General features: G+C 45.2%; 1 protein-coding gene and 1 non-coding gene across 2 annotated transcripts in view; both read right to left on the bottom strand.

Annotated features, from left to right (window-relative positions):
- ZZEF1 (zinc finger ZZ-type and EF-hand domain containing 1) overlaps positions 1 to 14,321 on the bottom strand; it is a 94,877-nt gene that overhangs the window by 18,284 nt on the left and 62,272 nt on the right. Inside the window, exons 34-43 of the mRNA XM_040243714.1 lie at positions 13,759 to 13,897; positions 11,711 to 11,876; positions 10,855 to 11,117; positions 9,565 to 9,734; positions 7,451 to 7,601; positions 5,901 to 6,040; positions 5,255 to 5,532; positions 4,286 to 4,460; positions 3,636 to 3,768; positions 1,448 to 1,647 (exon numbers count right to left, since the gene is read on the bottom strand). Of these exons, the coding sequence (XP_040099648.1) occupies positions 1,448 to 1,647; positions 3,636 to 3,768; positions 4,286 to 4,460; positions 5,255 to 5,532; positions 5,901 to 6,040; positions 7,451 to 7,601; positions 9,565 to 9,734; positions 10,855 to 11,117; positions 11,711 to 11,876; positions 13,759 to 13,897 (1,815 nt within the window). The remainder of the gene's footprint in view (positions 1 to 1,447; positions 1,648 to 3,635; positions 3,769 to 4,285; positions 4,461 to 5,254; positions 5,533 to 5,900; positions 6,041 to 7,450; positions 7,602 to 9,564; positions 9,735 to 10,854; positions 11,118 to 11,710; positions 11,877 to 13,758; positions 13,898 to 14,321) is intronic.
- TRNAK-CUU lies at positions 810 to 882 on the bottom strand. The gene has a single exon. It is a non-coding gene; the product is annotated as a tRNA-Lys (tRNA).

Genomic DNA, 14,321 nt, shown 5'->3' with positions numbered 1-14,321 from the left:
CGGCACTCAGCCTTCTTCACAGTCCTACTCTCACATCCATACATGACCACAGGAAAAACCACAGCCTTGACCAGACGGACCTTAGTCGGCAAAGTAATGTCTCTGCTTTTGAATATGCTATCTAGGTTGGTCATAACTTTTCTTCCAAGGAGTAAGCGTCTTTTTAATTTCATGGCTGCAGTCACCATCTGCAGTGATTTTGGAGCTCCAAAAAATACAATAGATTGTGATAAATGCCATGAAGTCAACAAACAGCAGATGTGTGGTCTCAAGCCTAAAACTATAAATTCTCAGGGGTGGGCCAGAGCTGAAATGCCACCTAGACCAGTCTCCCTGTGGCACTTGAGTCCTTTCATGTCCTCCTCGCCAGTGCTGCCCAACTCAGAGAACTCGTAAGCCTTCCAGAGGAAATCCTTCTTCTTTGGCTAGTTCTGTTGGGAAGGTCATCCTTAAAGTGATCCCTCCCTCACTCCCGATGCCCCTCAAGTAGTAGAAGAATCATGTTTCCCACAAGTCAAGGCTTCCCATCTCCATGTTAGTTACTGCCCAGCTCTTCAACTTGTCTGCCTTCTCTCACCCCAAATGCCAAAGTGAAGTGAAGTCGCTCAGTCGTGTCCAACTCTTTGCGACCCCATGTACTGTAGCCTACCACGCTTCTCCGTCCATGGGATCCTCCAGGCAAGAATACTGGAGTGGGTTGCCATTTCCTTCTCCAGGAGATCTTCCCAACCCAGGGATTGAACCCGGGTCTCCCGCATTGTAGGCAGACGCTTTACCATCTGAGCCACCAGGGAAGTCAAACTAATCATTGCCCAACGTGGGGCTCGAACCCACGACCCTGAGATTAAGAGTCTCGAGCTCTACTGACTGAGCTAGCCGGGCTACAGATAAATACAAGTGAAAGTCCCTCAGTCACGTCCAGCTCTCTGTGACCCCACGGGCTATCCAGTCCATAGAATTCTCCAGGCCAGAATACTGGAGTGGGTAGCCTTTTCCTTCTCCAGGGCATCTTCCCAACCCAGGGATAGAACCCAGGCCTCTCTCATTGCAGGCGGATTCTTTACTAGCTAAGCTGCTGCTTAAAGATCCCATAAGATGTTACTCCCCTTTTTTCTCCCTATAATGAACCAGAGGGAGCTGTGGTTCAGAGGGAAGTGAGAAACTGTTGTCAATTTTTCCTTCTCATCTTCCAAGGTTATGTGCCTATAAGGTAGTAGTACCTGGTTCCATGAGGCAGGACTGAAAAATTACAGAGAACCAACTACTGGGAAAATTCCGTTTCTTCCTTAATGATATCCTTGTGCAAGGCCCCAATCATTTCTAAAAATAATCAAGATCCTATGATTAACTATTCATTGAAATCGGATGATACTTCCTTCTAGTTAATACCCTGCAGGTGTTAGATCACAGCCAGACTGATTAGCAAATGGAAGAAACTCAACATTACCTTCAGTGTTTTATATAATCCTTTGAGGGCCAGGGACAGGACCCAAGTTGCTTCCACTGCCTCGGGACAATGGCTGTCCATGCTGGTTTGCAGAAGGTGACTGGCAATAAAGGCAAAGTGCTGAGAGTATTGGCTTAGCTGGGCCTGGGAGTCACTGCCTTCCTGTCCTCCTCCTTTCTGGACCAGTTGGTAGTCCTTCACTGAAGGAATAAGAGAAAAATCTTAAATGTAGCCAGAGAAAAGAGACACATTTTGTTTATTAGTATTTTGGCTATACTGTTTATAGGATCCTAGTTCTCTGACCAGGGATTGAACCCAAATCCACGGTAGGGAAAGCCCCAAGTTCCAACCACTGGATCGCCAGGGAATTCCCCAAGAGACACATTTTTGAAGAGTAACAGAGAATTATGGCTGACTTCACAGCAGAAACTATGAAAGCCAGAAGAAAATGGATCAATATCTTTAAAATATGCTAAGAAAAAACTCTCAGCCCACAATTTTCTACCCAGCAAAACTCTCTCAAAGATGAAGTCAAATCACTGATTTAGACTTCCACCTTAAGAAACCAGAAAAAGAAAAAAAGAGCAAATTAAACTCAAAGCAGAAAGAAAGAAAGAAATTAATAATGGAAAGATAGAAATTAATGGAACAGCAATCAGAAATAACAGAGAAACATCAAAGAAACCAAAAGCCAGTCCTTGGAAAATATCAAATAAATTGATAAATCTCTGGCTAGGCAGTCTATGCAATGAAAAAGAAAAGACACAAATTACCAAAATCAGGAATGAGGGAAGGCAGCTTATACCCCATGCTAGGTTCAGAGAAACTAAAGATGTACATTTTATAAGACCTAAATTTGTTTCATAAGTGAATGGAGAGATATACCATGCTCCTGAATCAAAAGACTCAGTATTGTTAAGACATCATTTCTCCCCAAATGAATCTACAGATTCAATGTTATGTCAATCAAAACCCTAGCAGATTCTTTAATAGAAACTGATAAGCTGATTCCAAAATTTAAACAAAAAGACAAAGGAACTAGACTAGCCAAAACAATTCTGAAGAAGAATAACAAAGTTGGAGGACCCGATTTCTCTCTCAACACTCAGGAGAAATCTATAACACTCAAGGGCTTTCTTTTGGTGGCTCAGTGGTAAAGAACCCGCCTGCCAATTCAGGAGACTCAGATTTGATCCCTGGGTCAGGAAGATCTCCTGGAGAAGGAAATGGCAACCTACTCTAGTATTCTTGCCTGGGAAATCCTGTGGACAGAAGGAGCCTGGTGGGCTACAGTCCATGGGGGTCACACAAGAATCAGACTAAACAACAACAGTCAAGACAATATGGCGTTCAAGTAAGGAGAAATATATAATATATAGATTAATGGAACATAATAAAATCCATAAATAAACACCAAGATATATGGGTCAATTAATTTTCACAAAGTTACCAAGATGATTCAATGGAGAAAGAATAGTCTGTTCAACAAATGGTCCTAGAACAGTGAGATTCACATGTAAAAAAATAAAACAAACCTTGACTTTTACATCAAACTGTATACAAAAATAGCATAGACAGTGCCTAATACTGAAGCTAAGTGATAAAGCAGATTATTTCAAGAGCGGAAGAGGTCTCATAATAATAAGACACTCCAGATCATTTGGGATTTGGCAAATTAAATCAAAAGGGCACTTTATGATATACTTTCACTGTCCTGTTGATGAAGTTACTTTACATTCCTGTAGCCACCATATGTTTAAATTACCCACTAGAAAACAAATGATACTGGCAAATGGAAAAAGTAGATGTTCAGAACCTACCTAAACATCTGGCCAATCCCGAAACAAAGAGTCATAACAACATAGAAAGAACCTTCAAAGCGATCCCAATTCAACCACATCATTTCACAGATGAGGAAAAAGAAGTTACATGTCACTTCAGTTGTGTCCAACTCTTTGCAACCCTACATGGACTGTAGCGCACAAGGCTCCTCTGTCCAAGGGTTTCTCCAGGTAAGAATACTGGAGTGGGTTGTCACGCCCTCCTCCAGGAAAAAGAAATTCAGAGAGCTATAATTTGTTTTTTTAAAAAATCCATGTGCAGGGGCAAGAACAAAGATATTTTAACTGATTTTAGTGGATACAGAAAATTTGCTCTGATTCTTAGATAAAATAATTATGCTTGGGACCTGTTTTCCTCTTCCGGGTTTTGACATCGACGATCACAGCTCTGTTCTTCTCAGTAAAGTGCTTCAAGATGATCACGTTATGTGGTTCATTGGCATTATCCATATACACACAGCGGGTCCCCACACAGAGGACCTAAACACGACAGAGAAAGAAAAGGAAACTCAGCAGCACATAGAACACTGTCTCTTTGGCTTGTGCCGCTGACTTCAACAGGCCGTCAGGGTCAGGATTCTTCCCATCTGTAAGTCTAGGGTTGGCACAGGCCTGGCACAGAACTGCTTTAAGTGCTTGCTGAATGAAGCCATGTTTTCACAGTCTTCATTGTTCCAACTAGTTGAAAATTAGAAATGAGATCAAGCTGAAGGCCAAAGTGAAGAACAATCATACTTTGAAGTTCTCTGTAACTTATTAATAGGGTATTAGTTACCTATTATTCAAAGCCAACTACCGGCTAATAAAATGAGTCAAATGGCTAAACTGTTAAAAATGTAAGCTGAACAAACCATCCCAAAATCTTGAGAATATACCAGTACTGTAAAAGCAAATGATGTAAGGGAAAAAAAAAAAACTCCGAAGGATATATGCTACAGGGACTTTGATATGCCTGATGAAGACAGGAAGAGGAGACCAGGCCTTCAGAGGGGTGTACCTGGGGGAAGCCGACCAGCACCAGCAGTGTGAAGATGTTGGTGTGCTTCAGCTGGAAAGGCAGCTGCTTGATGCAGTGGTCTGTGAAGGTGGCAACGACGTCTCGCCACAGAGGGGCGCTGTTGAGCGACCGCAGGATCTCCGCCATAGAACACGCCCAGTCCAAGCCCACGCGGCTGGAAGGCAAGAGCGCCGTCAGGTGGTGGTGCACAGGCTCCAGATGCGACGCACCAGCTCACCGCACGCCAAGGCAGACCCATAAACATGCCAACGAGCCACTCACTGACCAGCTTAAAAACTGCCACAATGATGCTCTTCAGAAATGATAAGTGGGGGGAAATAATCAGGATTTGTACTTATATACTCAGTCTATAGTTAAAGTTTTAAAAATCTCTATAAATGGTCACACATGTGCACTTATGCACACTCATATGCATCCACAGAAAAGAAGCTTGGAAGGAAATACATTTTAAAAAGCACCAGGGAGTTCCCTGGTGGCCTAGTGGTTAGAAGTCTGGGCTTTCACTGCTGTGGCCTGGGTTCAATCCCTGGTCAGGGTACTGAGATCTGCAAGGGGTGGTGAGGGGCAGGGATGGGTCGGGGGAATAAAATAGCACCAGACACACTGACAAGGTGCAAGGCATTGCTTTTATAATGAAAATAGATCTATTTTGTTCAACCTCAAAGCCTGTACCTATTACTCTCAGGAAAAAACAAACCAGAATATATATCACTAGAGAGCTGAATCAGCAGACAGAACCCAGGTGGCAACAGCGGGTCTAATGTGGGTTTTAAGTACAGCTTTAATATCAGTTGATAATGTTGCTAATAAAACTAATTCTGTTCTTGCAGAAGAGCCCTAGACAATACAGGGGCAAAGATAGCACCGGAGCACACTGAAATTAATCAACAGCCAGGTCAACGACCTAAAGAAATGAACACCAAGGAAGTATAGAGTGGGGGTGGCTACCTGTCCAGACACACAGCCCCCAGGCTAAAGAGCAGGTGGGTGGTCTTCCAGCCGTCTGGCACGACTGAACTGTCCCCAGCTGCAAACAAGTTGTGTTTGGCTGAGAGGACCTTGGTCACGGCAGCATCTACCTCCGCTGGTAAAAGGCGGATGATTAACTGGCCGAGGAGACCCAGGGTGAGGTGGTAGGTTTCATTCAGGTGGCCTGCGTTTGAGATGACGACCTGGAACATGAGCGGGAGCACATGCTCCAGGTCTATCAGGGGGACTGTGGGATCCTGTTAAGAGAGGAGAAAAATCTGTTCAATAAGACATCTAGATAACCACACCAACTAAACACTCCGTTGTCTTCATGTATTATTTATAACTGGCCTGGTGCCAGGGGAATTATGCAGTGTCTTTCACAAATGGCTTAGGTACAACTGACTGTAACATAAGCATTCTCAGGCATCATTTTACAATCTTACTTCCAATTCATATTCTTATCCCAGGGATACACAGATGATTGCAATTAATATTTCAGTATATGGCTTTCCAAAAAATTTTTTTTATGCATAACACTACCCTCTCATGCACTCTTTCTCTCTTTTTACTTATTTTTCCTTTCTCTCTCTCTCTCTTTTTTAAATGTCATTTTGTCTCTTACCGAGTTTAAGGGAGGTAACATGGCTGCTAGTAATCCCAAAATCCTCTTCTGGGAGCACTCCGCAAACACCTGCTCAGGGCTTGGAATAACTGCCTTTTCCTCAATGGGCTTCTGAGAGGATGCTTCTGAATTTTCAGCATCTGAGTTGTAAAACAGCAAGCTATCAGATTTTGCCAGGTTCCATGCATGTATGAAGAGGCAGGTAAATCACTGTACTGCCCTGGGCCACTACAGCATCAGGTCGAGACTTTAAAAAACCTATTACTGAACACGTCTTACTCAAGGAAGCCTGTCCCGATCACCCTGTTTTAATGTCGAGCCTGCCCTCCCATCTCCCCAAACCCCTCTGCCCTCTCCATTCCCTGCTCTTTTGTGCTCATGGCATCTAATTTTAACATACCATATCCTTTTTTTACTGGTTGGTTATTGTTTGACTTCTCTTCTAGATTCCCCCCGTCCCCCCAGTAATGTATCACAAACACCTAGAAATGTTTCCGGAGCACAGCAGCAACTCAATAAATCCCTGATAGCTAAAGCAACTGTACGTGACCAGGATGCTGATTCTCAGATGGGATGAGACAAGAGTGGGTTTTGATGATCTGGACTGACATGGAGGGTCAGACCGCTTCCTGAACTTAGAATCATGATCTGCAGAGATGAGCATCAGCCCCTTCTGGGACAGGGCAGGATGCTGGGTGCTCAGCTCTGCCTCTGTCACAGAACGGGCACCAGGGAAGGACCCTGCCTCCCCAAGCCGCCCTAAGGAGGAGGCTGACATTTGCTGCCAGTCTCCTCAGTCCACAGCACCTCCATCTCCTGGCTCTTCAATAGTCCTGCAATACAGCTCTGACCTCGCTGCCATTCCCAGCAGGCAGCCCAGGGCCTCCACTGCAGCGTGCAAGCACCCCTCCACTCCCCCATTTCAGGGCTCCCACTCCCTCCTCGTCCTCCCTACACACCTGCCCCACAGACTTCTCCCTGAATTCCTTTGGGGGTTTCCTCTCTGGGGCTTTGCTCCTCTTGTCCTTTCTGCCCTGGGTGCCCCTCCCCCCAAGAGATCCCAGCACTTCTGAGGTCACATGCAGGCCTTCTTTACAAGGGCTTTACGTGGACACAACCTGTTCAAGCTGGATCCCCATCACTCCTACCACCCACTCAGGCCTCTCTTCTGGACAGAGGAACATCCCACCTCAAATTACAGTTACACACACCCCTGTCTTAAACCCTTCCAGGCTGCAGGCCTCATGAAGGCAGGAGCTATGTGCCTATTTGTCTGACCCGGTCCTTGCTTCATCCCCAGAGTCTAGCACAGTGCTTGGCACACAGAAGGCACTCAGTAAATCAGGGAATAAACAAGATAGGGAAATTAGATAAACAAGATGAAGGAAAGATGACATTCAAAGTGGTATCAGTACTATCTGAGGCAGAACTGAGAAACCATGCACCCTTGGGTGCTAATCAGTTATAAATTGTGTACAAGAGATAACTCAGAGATGGGTATGTGTACATTTTAAGATGAAAGAGATCAAGGTACTCGTCAGAGTTTTTACCTGGAAGTCCTGTAGGTGTGCAGGCATCTGCAGGTGAGTCTGAAATTTGAGTCAGGCAGGAAGGATCCTTCCTTAATGATACACCTTCACTGGCCTTACTTCTCTGCTTGCAATCTAAAGGTCTGACTTCCTTAGGAGCATCTCTCTTCCTCTAAAAACAAATTGGAGAGTGAGTAAAATTTTATGTGAAAGAAATTTTTTTACATTCAGACAATTAAAAAAATCACTAGCCAAGGACTTCCCTGGTGGTCCAGTGGTTAAGAATCTGCCTTCCAGGGGCTTCCCTGGCAGTGCAGTGGTTAAGACTCCACACTCCCACATTCCCAGGGCAGGAGGCGTGCGTTTGATCCTTGGTCAGAGAAGCAGCATTCCACTCCCATGCAGCACAGCCAGAAAAAAAAAGAATCTGCCTTCCAAGGCAGGAGATACAGAAACTGCAATTTGCCACACAGAAGACTAAGAGAGCGAGCCAGGGGCACACAGCTACTGATTGTAAGAAGACTCATAAAGTAAGGATCTCTCAGGAATAAAAAGAATGCCCTGGGGGTTCCTTAGAAAAAGGCTGATTCCAATCCCTAGGCAGGGAAAGCCTAAGATAAGCCTGAAACCTCTTTTTGTATGAAAAATTAAATAAGTGCTCAAAGAATAATCCAGACATAGCAAAAGACACAAAAGCCAGCTGGAAGGAGCTTCCACTGGCCAAACATGGGACAACTTGAGCATCAAAATCCATAATAAAAACTAAGATTTTAATTCACTAAATTAAAACATTCAGTCTATTTTGATAAAAATAAGTGAATAAGTAGATACATAAGCAGTGCCGTGCTGATTGGTGGCACATTATAAGATGCTGGGGGCTCACAAGAAGACATGATTATTCTCAGGCTCAAGGCGAACAGAAGACTGCTGATTTACCCTGACTCTGCTGATAATGTTTTCCCTGTCCCACCACTATTTGTAGATGGGAACAATGCTGCCTGGAGAAGGGGTTTTGTGGTCAAAACAGGCTTGAAGGTTATTACGTGGCCTGTCCTTGTGCTGGCTTTCTGGCTGAATGAAGCTAATGGAATTTTCAAGCTTTTGCCATCTCTGCTTTTGTCCTCCTCTAAAAGACGACAGGATCCCAGGGAAAGATTAGCACCAACGGGGATCCTTCATGACAGAGACAGGGGACAGAAACAGCAGCAGCTCCTGAGGCAAAGCCGGGGCGCTGACAGCACCAGCTCAGGCTCTGAAGGCAGCGTCATGGAGGCTCTGCTCTTGCACAAAACGATCTTCAGTGTCACTGTCGCAGGTTCCATCTGGACCCAGGAAGGCTTTCCTTCCACTTCAACAAGCACAGGTAAACTCTTATAAACGACCTATGTAAACTACTTGGTAAGTACTAAGCACTTAGTATCACCTATTTGTTAACTGAATATAAAAGTAGTTTCACGTATATAGTGTTCACCACGGGCCAGGAAGGAACCAACCTCTTTAGGTGTATAATCTTACTCAATCCTTATAAAAACCACAGGAGGTGGGGAACGGGAGTAGTGTACACCGATAGAGCTTACCATGAACGCTGCTTTAAGTACTCTGTGCATTTACTTGCTTTTGGCTGCGCTGGGTCTTAGCTGCGGTACTGGGGGTCTCTGTTTTGGCATGCGGGCTTCTCTCGAGTTGTGGCACCGGGGCTCCAGAGCGCATGGATTCTACAGTTGTGGCATGAGGGCTTCTCTCTAGTTGTGGTGCACAGGCTCAGCTGTCCCATGGCATGTGGGATCCTAGTTCCCCAGTCGGGGACTGAATGTGTGTCCCCTGCATTGGCAGGTGGATTCTTAACCACTGGACCACCAAAAACTCCCTTGAGGACTTTAGACATTAATTCGGTGTGTGTGATGCATGTAAATCCTCACAACAACCCTAAGGAATAGCTATTTATTATTCTCCCTTCATTTTACTGATGAGAAAACGGAAGAGATGTGGTGATGTGCCCAAAGTCAGACAGAACAGGGACCTACACCCTGGCAAACTGGGTCACAAACCTGGACCCTTCACGTCGCTGCTCCACTCCCTCACATGACAGCTCTGGGATCACCTGTGACTGTGCACAAGAAAGGACTCTTACTTACACTGTGGTGCCCAGCAGGGCCTGCGTGGGCCGGCTCCTCGGCAGCCTGCACAGCTTTCTTCTCTGGCTGCTCCTCTGACGTCTGGGTGGGCGCAGTGACTGGCAGGGCCTGGTTTTCTGGAGGAGAGCCACCATCTGGCAATACACCAAGCAGAGCTAGAGCTTTAAGACCTAAACGTGGGAAGCAAAAAAGAGGATGGTTAAAAGTTTTATAAGAGGGTTATTCCCTGCAAATGCCATAAATCACTTTACTACCATATGCAAAGAGATGGCTGAGCATTTCCACAAGCTGAACCAGAGTACTCAGTCCAGTCCCCTCCCCCCATCCCACACATCTACTCAGCTCCTGACTTCAGACACTAGAAGTTTCGATAGCAGGGGACACCTGTGCTTTATTAACAACAGAGGACAAAAGATACAAGAGGACTGCCTGTTTAAAAAATCATAAACATGAAAATTTTATAGAGCCCCATACAACTAGATTTTTAAGTTCTCCCTGGAAAACAGTTAACAAGACAGATCTGAAGGACCAGTAGTACCCACTGCTACTTCAGTCGAGTCTGACTCCCTCACGTTTACTAGAATGCGGAGTTGGTCTGTTATTCTGGAAGGAATTTAAATGTCTCAGGAATTTAACATTCACATTATATACTCCTTGGCACCCCTCAGTAAAGTCAAGTCATCTAGATATTTTATTAGTCAAACTAATTTCATTATAAATAGCTCTCATTTAGAACATAGTTGTGTGGAAGTGGTTCTGCACTCCAGGTTTTTTTTTTTTTTTTTTTTAAATAAAGGCTGAATTCCTTTGGCAAAGTTAAGTCTGGTGCATTCAAATAATTTATCCCCAGACATTAAGAGTTTTAATTATTCATTTTTTTTTCTCACCTTCACAAAATATTTTAGAGAAACTAAATGCTCCTTTAATGCCAATGTTTCTCTCAAATGCATGTGCAGATTTAAAATTAAGTTCCGGGGGGACCTCCTTGTTGGTTGAATGGTTAAGACTCCGAGTTGCCAACGCAGGGGGTGCAGCTCAATATCCCTGGTCAGGGAACCAGATCCCACATGCAGTGGGCCATTGCCAAAAGATTAAAAAAAAATCAGTAACAATAAAAAAAATTTTTTTAATTAAATAAATAAAATTAAGTTCCACTCCATGGTGAGCATCTCTTGTGGAAAACTGGAGTTTGACACCTCCACACTGAGCACTGCGTTTCACTTCTGCTGCGGCTGTTCCTTCATGAGCAGTTTAGGGCTGGTTTGGTTTCCAAGCCTAAGGAATTCTTACCTTTTCCCTGGTGAGCCTTCATCAGACAGTCCCCAACGAGCTGTAGGCACCGGCTCCGCAGGGTGGCGGCACTGCTGCGGACCCGTGGTTCCAGCTTTTCGCCATCCACGTCCTCGGCGCTGGCCAGGTGGGCGCTATAGAGAGCCAGGGCAGCGAAGAGCAGCCAGGAGTAGTTGTGGATGTAGGGCTGGATGAGCCTCTGCCGGTCGCTGATCCGGATGGTCACCATTGGATGGGCAGTGATGCTGTGGGTAGGCAAGTGGCTGCAAAGGCAAGATATTTTTAAGGCCTGAAGGCCCTTGTGAGTGTCCGAAAAGGAGAATGGGACCTCAGGGGACCACATGCACAGTCACAGGTGGGCATCAGTTACCTCTAAGGCTGTTAACTGAAAATTTAAAGATAGGTATTAGCCCTCTATTCAGAAAAATTAATGAACACAAACACTGCAGAATACACTTCAGGAATTCACAACCCCTAGAAGACTGTCCATGGAAACCAAGTGAAGTAAGACTTCCTTTTTGTGAAGCTTCACAGGTACGCTTATAGCATTTTGGTAATGTGAGGAAATGCTCATAATTTTTTGAGATGGATATGAAGTATGTAGGAAGGAAATGACTGAAGGTCTGGAATTTGCTTTAAAATACTTTTTAACAAAGCAGAAGAAGAAAAAAAAAATCGAAGCACACATAGCAAAATCTTCCTAATTGCTGAGTCTGGGTAAAGGGGACATGAAGATTCATTGTGCTACTCTTTCTGCTTGTGGGTATGTTTGAAATTTTTTATAAGATTTTTTTTAAGAAAAGCAAATGAGTACATGAAAAAAAGTTTGCTGGGCTGGGGGTCACGTGAGACATACCCGTAGGAATACTTCTTGGCCGCGTAGCATCCATAGCACAGGTCAAAGTCATCGCATACATTGCAGTGCATCCTCCGGCCTATGATCAAGCCCTGGCAGTGGTCACACGTGAACTCCATGTTGACCATTTCGTGGTCATCTCCATGGCCCTCAGGCTTCACTCCACCTGGGGGAAGCACAGCAGCGTGAGGTGGACTGGGCAAAGGGCTCTGAGAAGGGCTGGTTTCCAAACCCAAACCAAACCCAGAAGCAGAGTTGCTCCCAACAGATCGCTCAGGATGTCAGGGACCACAGGCATCTTTCAGAGACTGGTGCATTCTGCCCAGTGGTTCTCAGCATACAAATGATACTCTTGGTACAGAAACTTCTTAGCAGTGGTACCATGGGCTGACTTCCCTTTTTCAGTGCAGTGTAGAGCCTGATCAAATAGATCACCAATTCCCATTATGACCTCCATTTGGCAGCACAAGTCCTCATGCCAATTTGTAAGGCATCTTCCACGAACCCTCCCCAGATATATCTAAGCACCTATTGGTGTATTCTTGTTAACAAGCACTGAGAACTTATCAGGTATTTACTTTTACTTTTTCATTCCTGAATCATAGGTGAAAAGAGACTCCATAACCCCAGACCCACTGAGTGAGAAAGAATGTGAGTCATGAAAGAGACTGACAGCTCTGGTCTCCTTCTCACTTTGAGTCCGGTGGGTCTCCAAGCCCCATCACACACTCTGCTGAACGTTCCTCACCTCTGACCACTTCTGTTCCCACAGCCAGAAACCTAGTCCAGGCACGAATCCCCTTAGTCACTACTGTGATTTCCTAAAGGAAGCTCTTACATGGACAGAACCAGCTTCCTCTAGCATAGCTCTGGTCATGTTAATATCCTGCTGGCAAAACTTCCCCTTCTGTTTGTAGACTCATTCAAATTCCTGAGACTGGCATCTCTGGATCCCATAACCTGGGCCCAACTTGTCTCAATCCACCACTCAGCTGTGGACATTGGTAAGTCCATCGAAACACACTGCAGAAGCTCACTCCTCTGGCCCTGGACTCGCTCAGTCTTAGGATGACACATTCCCCACTGTTAACTTTCTTTAAAGCCCGATTCACATTCCTAGGGGCTTCCCTTATAGCTCAGTTGGTAAAGAATTCGCCTGCAATACAGGAGACCCCAGTTCGATTCCTGGATTGGGAAGATTCACTGGAGAGGTGATAGGCTACCCACTCCAGTATTCTTGGGCTTCCTGTAGCTCAGCTGGTAAAGAATCCACCTACAACGTTGGAGACCTGGGTTCGATCCTTGGGTTGGGAAGATCCCCTGGAGAAGGGAAAGGCTACCCACTCCAGTATTCTGGCCTGGAGAATTCCATCAACTGTATAGTCCATGGGGTCGCAAAGAGTCAGACATGACTGAGTGATTTCACTTTCACATCCCACCTCCTCCACCAGCTTTCCTTCAACAGCAGCCTTCCCTCCTTCTGAACTCTCCCAGAATAATGTGCACTGCTCATCTGTAACTCAGCAGAGACACTCCTATCCTGGAATACACCTTGCATGAGCAGGTCCCGTCTCCTGCCACAGCTGTAAATGCTTCTGGGTCAGGGGCTGTTATTTTATACAGCCAGGCGATATGCACACTAACAGCACTCAGCCTCTTACTACTGTCAACCTGCTTTGCCTCAGCACCTGTGAAGTGAGAGGATTCAAGAATTTCTGAAGTTTGCTTGTGTGTATTTTACTTCTATAAACAGCCTGATTCAGAGGGCAAAATCATTTCCTGAAAACTCAACTGGATGGACATTCACTGGTGCTGAGAGTTTATCAAGTGTCTACACCCAGTGAGGTGGAAGGTGGAAGCTTGTCAGGTAACAGAGCTCTGGAGTTTGTCACTCAGCTGGGGAAGTGAGGTCATATTTGCTGACAAGACAGAGAACACTGCTGGGCAGTGTTGTCACTGTACAGTGGAAGGTTAAAAAATGACAAGATCACAGAAGATAGAAATGCTTCTTCCTCGTGGGGATGGCACACCCAGGCCATGAAGTTTACCTAGGAAGCAAGTCTTGCAGAGATCCATGTCGCTGCACTGCAGACAACGGTAGCGATGCCAGGGGGCGATCTCATCACACCCATCACAGGAGATGTCCACATTTAACAGGTCACAATAGCGAGCAATAAACATGTGCATCTATAAGGTGAAATAGAACGCAATCAACCAACAGACTTTTAATGTGGCCACTATTCATTCATCAATCCATCCTTCAACAGCTACTTAAAACACTCCAGGCATAGTACTAGGTGCTCAGATTGGGAGACTAAGGAGCTCAGTGTCTAGCTGGGAATTCCCTCAAACAGGTGACAGCATACAGTATGATGTATGGACAGCCAAATTCAGGAGGCTGAGAGAGCACGTGGAGGTTTCTCAAAAAGAATTACTCAGGTGAGACCTGAGGGGCAAACAGGCATCAGCTGGGTGGAGATGAAGGTGATGAGCATGTGGGATAAAAGCAATAAGAAGTTCCATGGGAGACCACAAAAGGATCAAGCCGGGGGCTTGTGCACTTGGAAATAATTCCAAATGTAGAGCACACTATGGAGCTGGGCTAATCGGA

The sequence above is a fragment of the Oryx dammah genome, unplaced genomic scaffold (genome assembly GCF_014754425.2).
Source record: "Oryx dammah isolate SB20612 unplaced genomic scaffold, SCBI_Odam_1.1 HiC_scaffold_8, whole genome shotgun sequence".
Taxonomy (NCBI): Eukaryota; Metazoa; Chordata; class Mammalia; order Artiodactyla; family Bovidae; genus Oryx; species Oryx dammah.
This window is presented reverse-complemented; position numbering and strand designations above follow the sequence as displayed.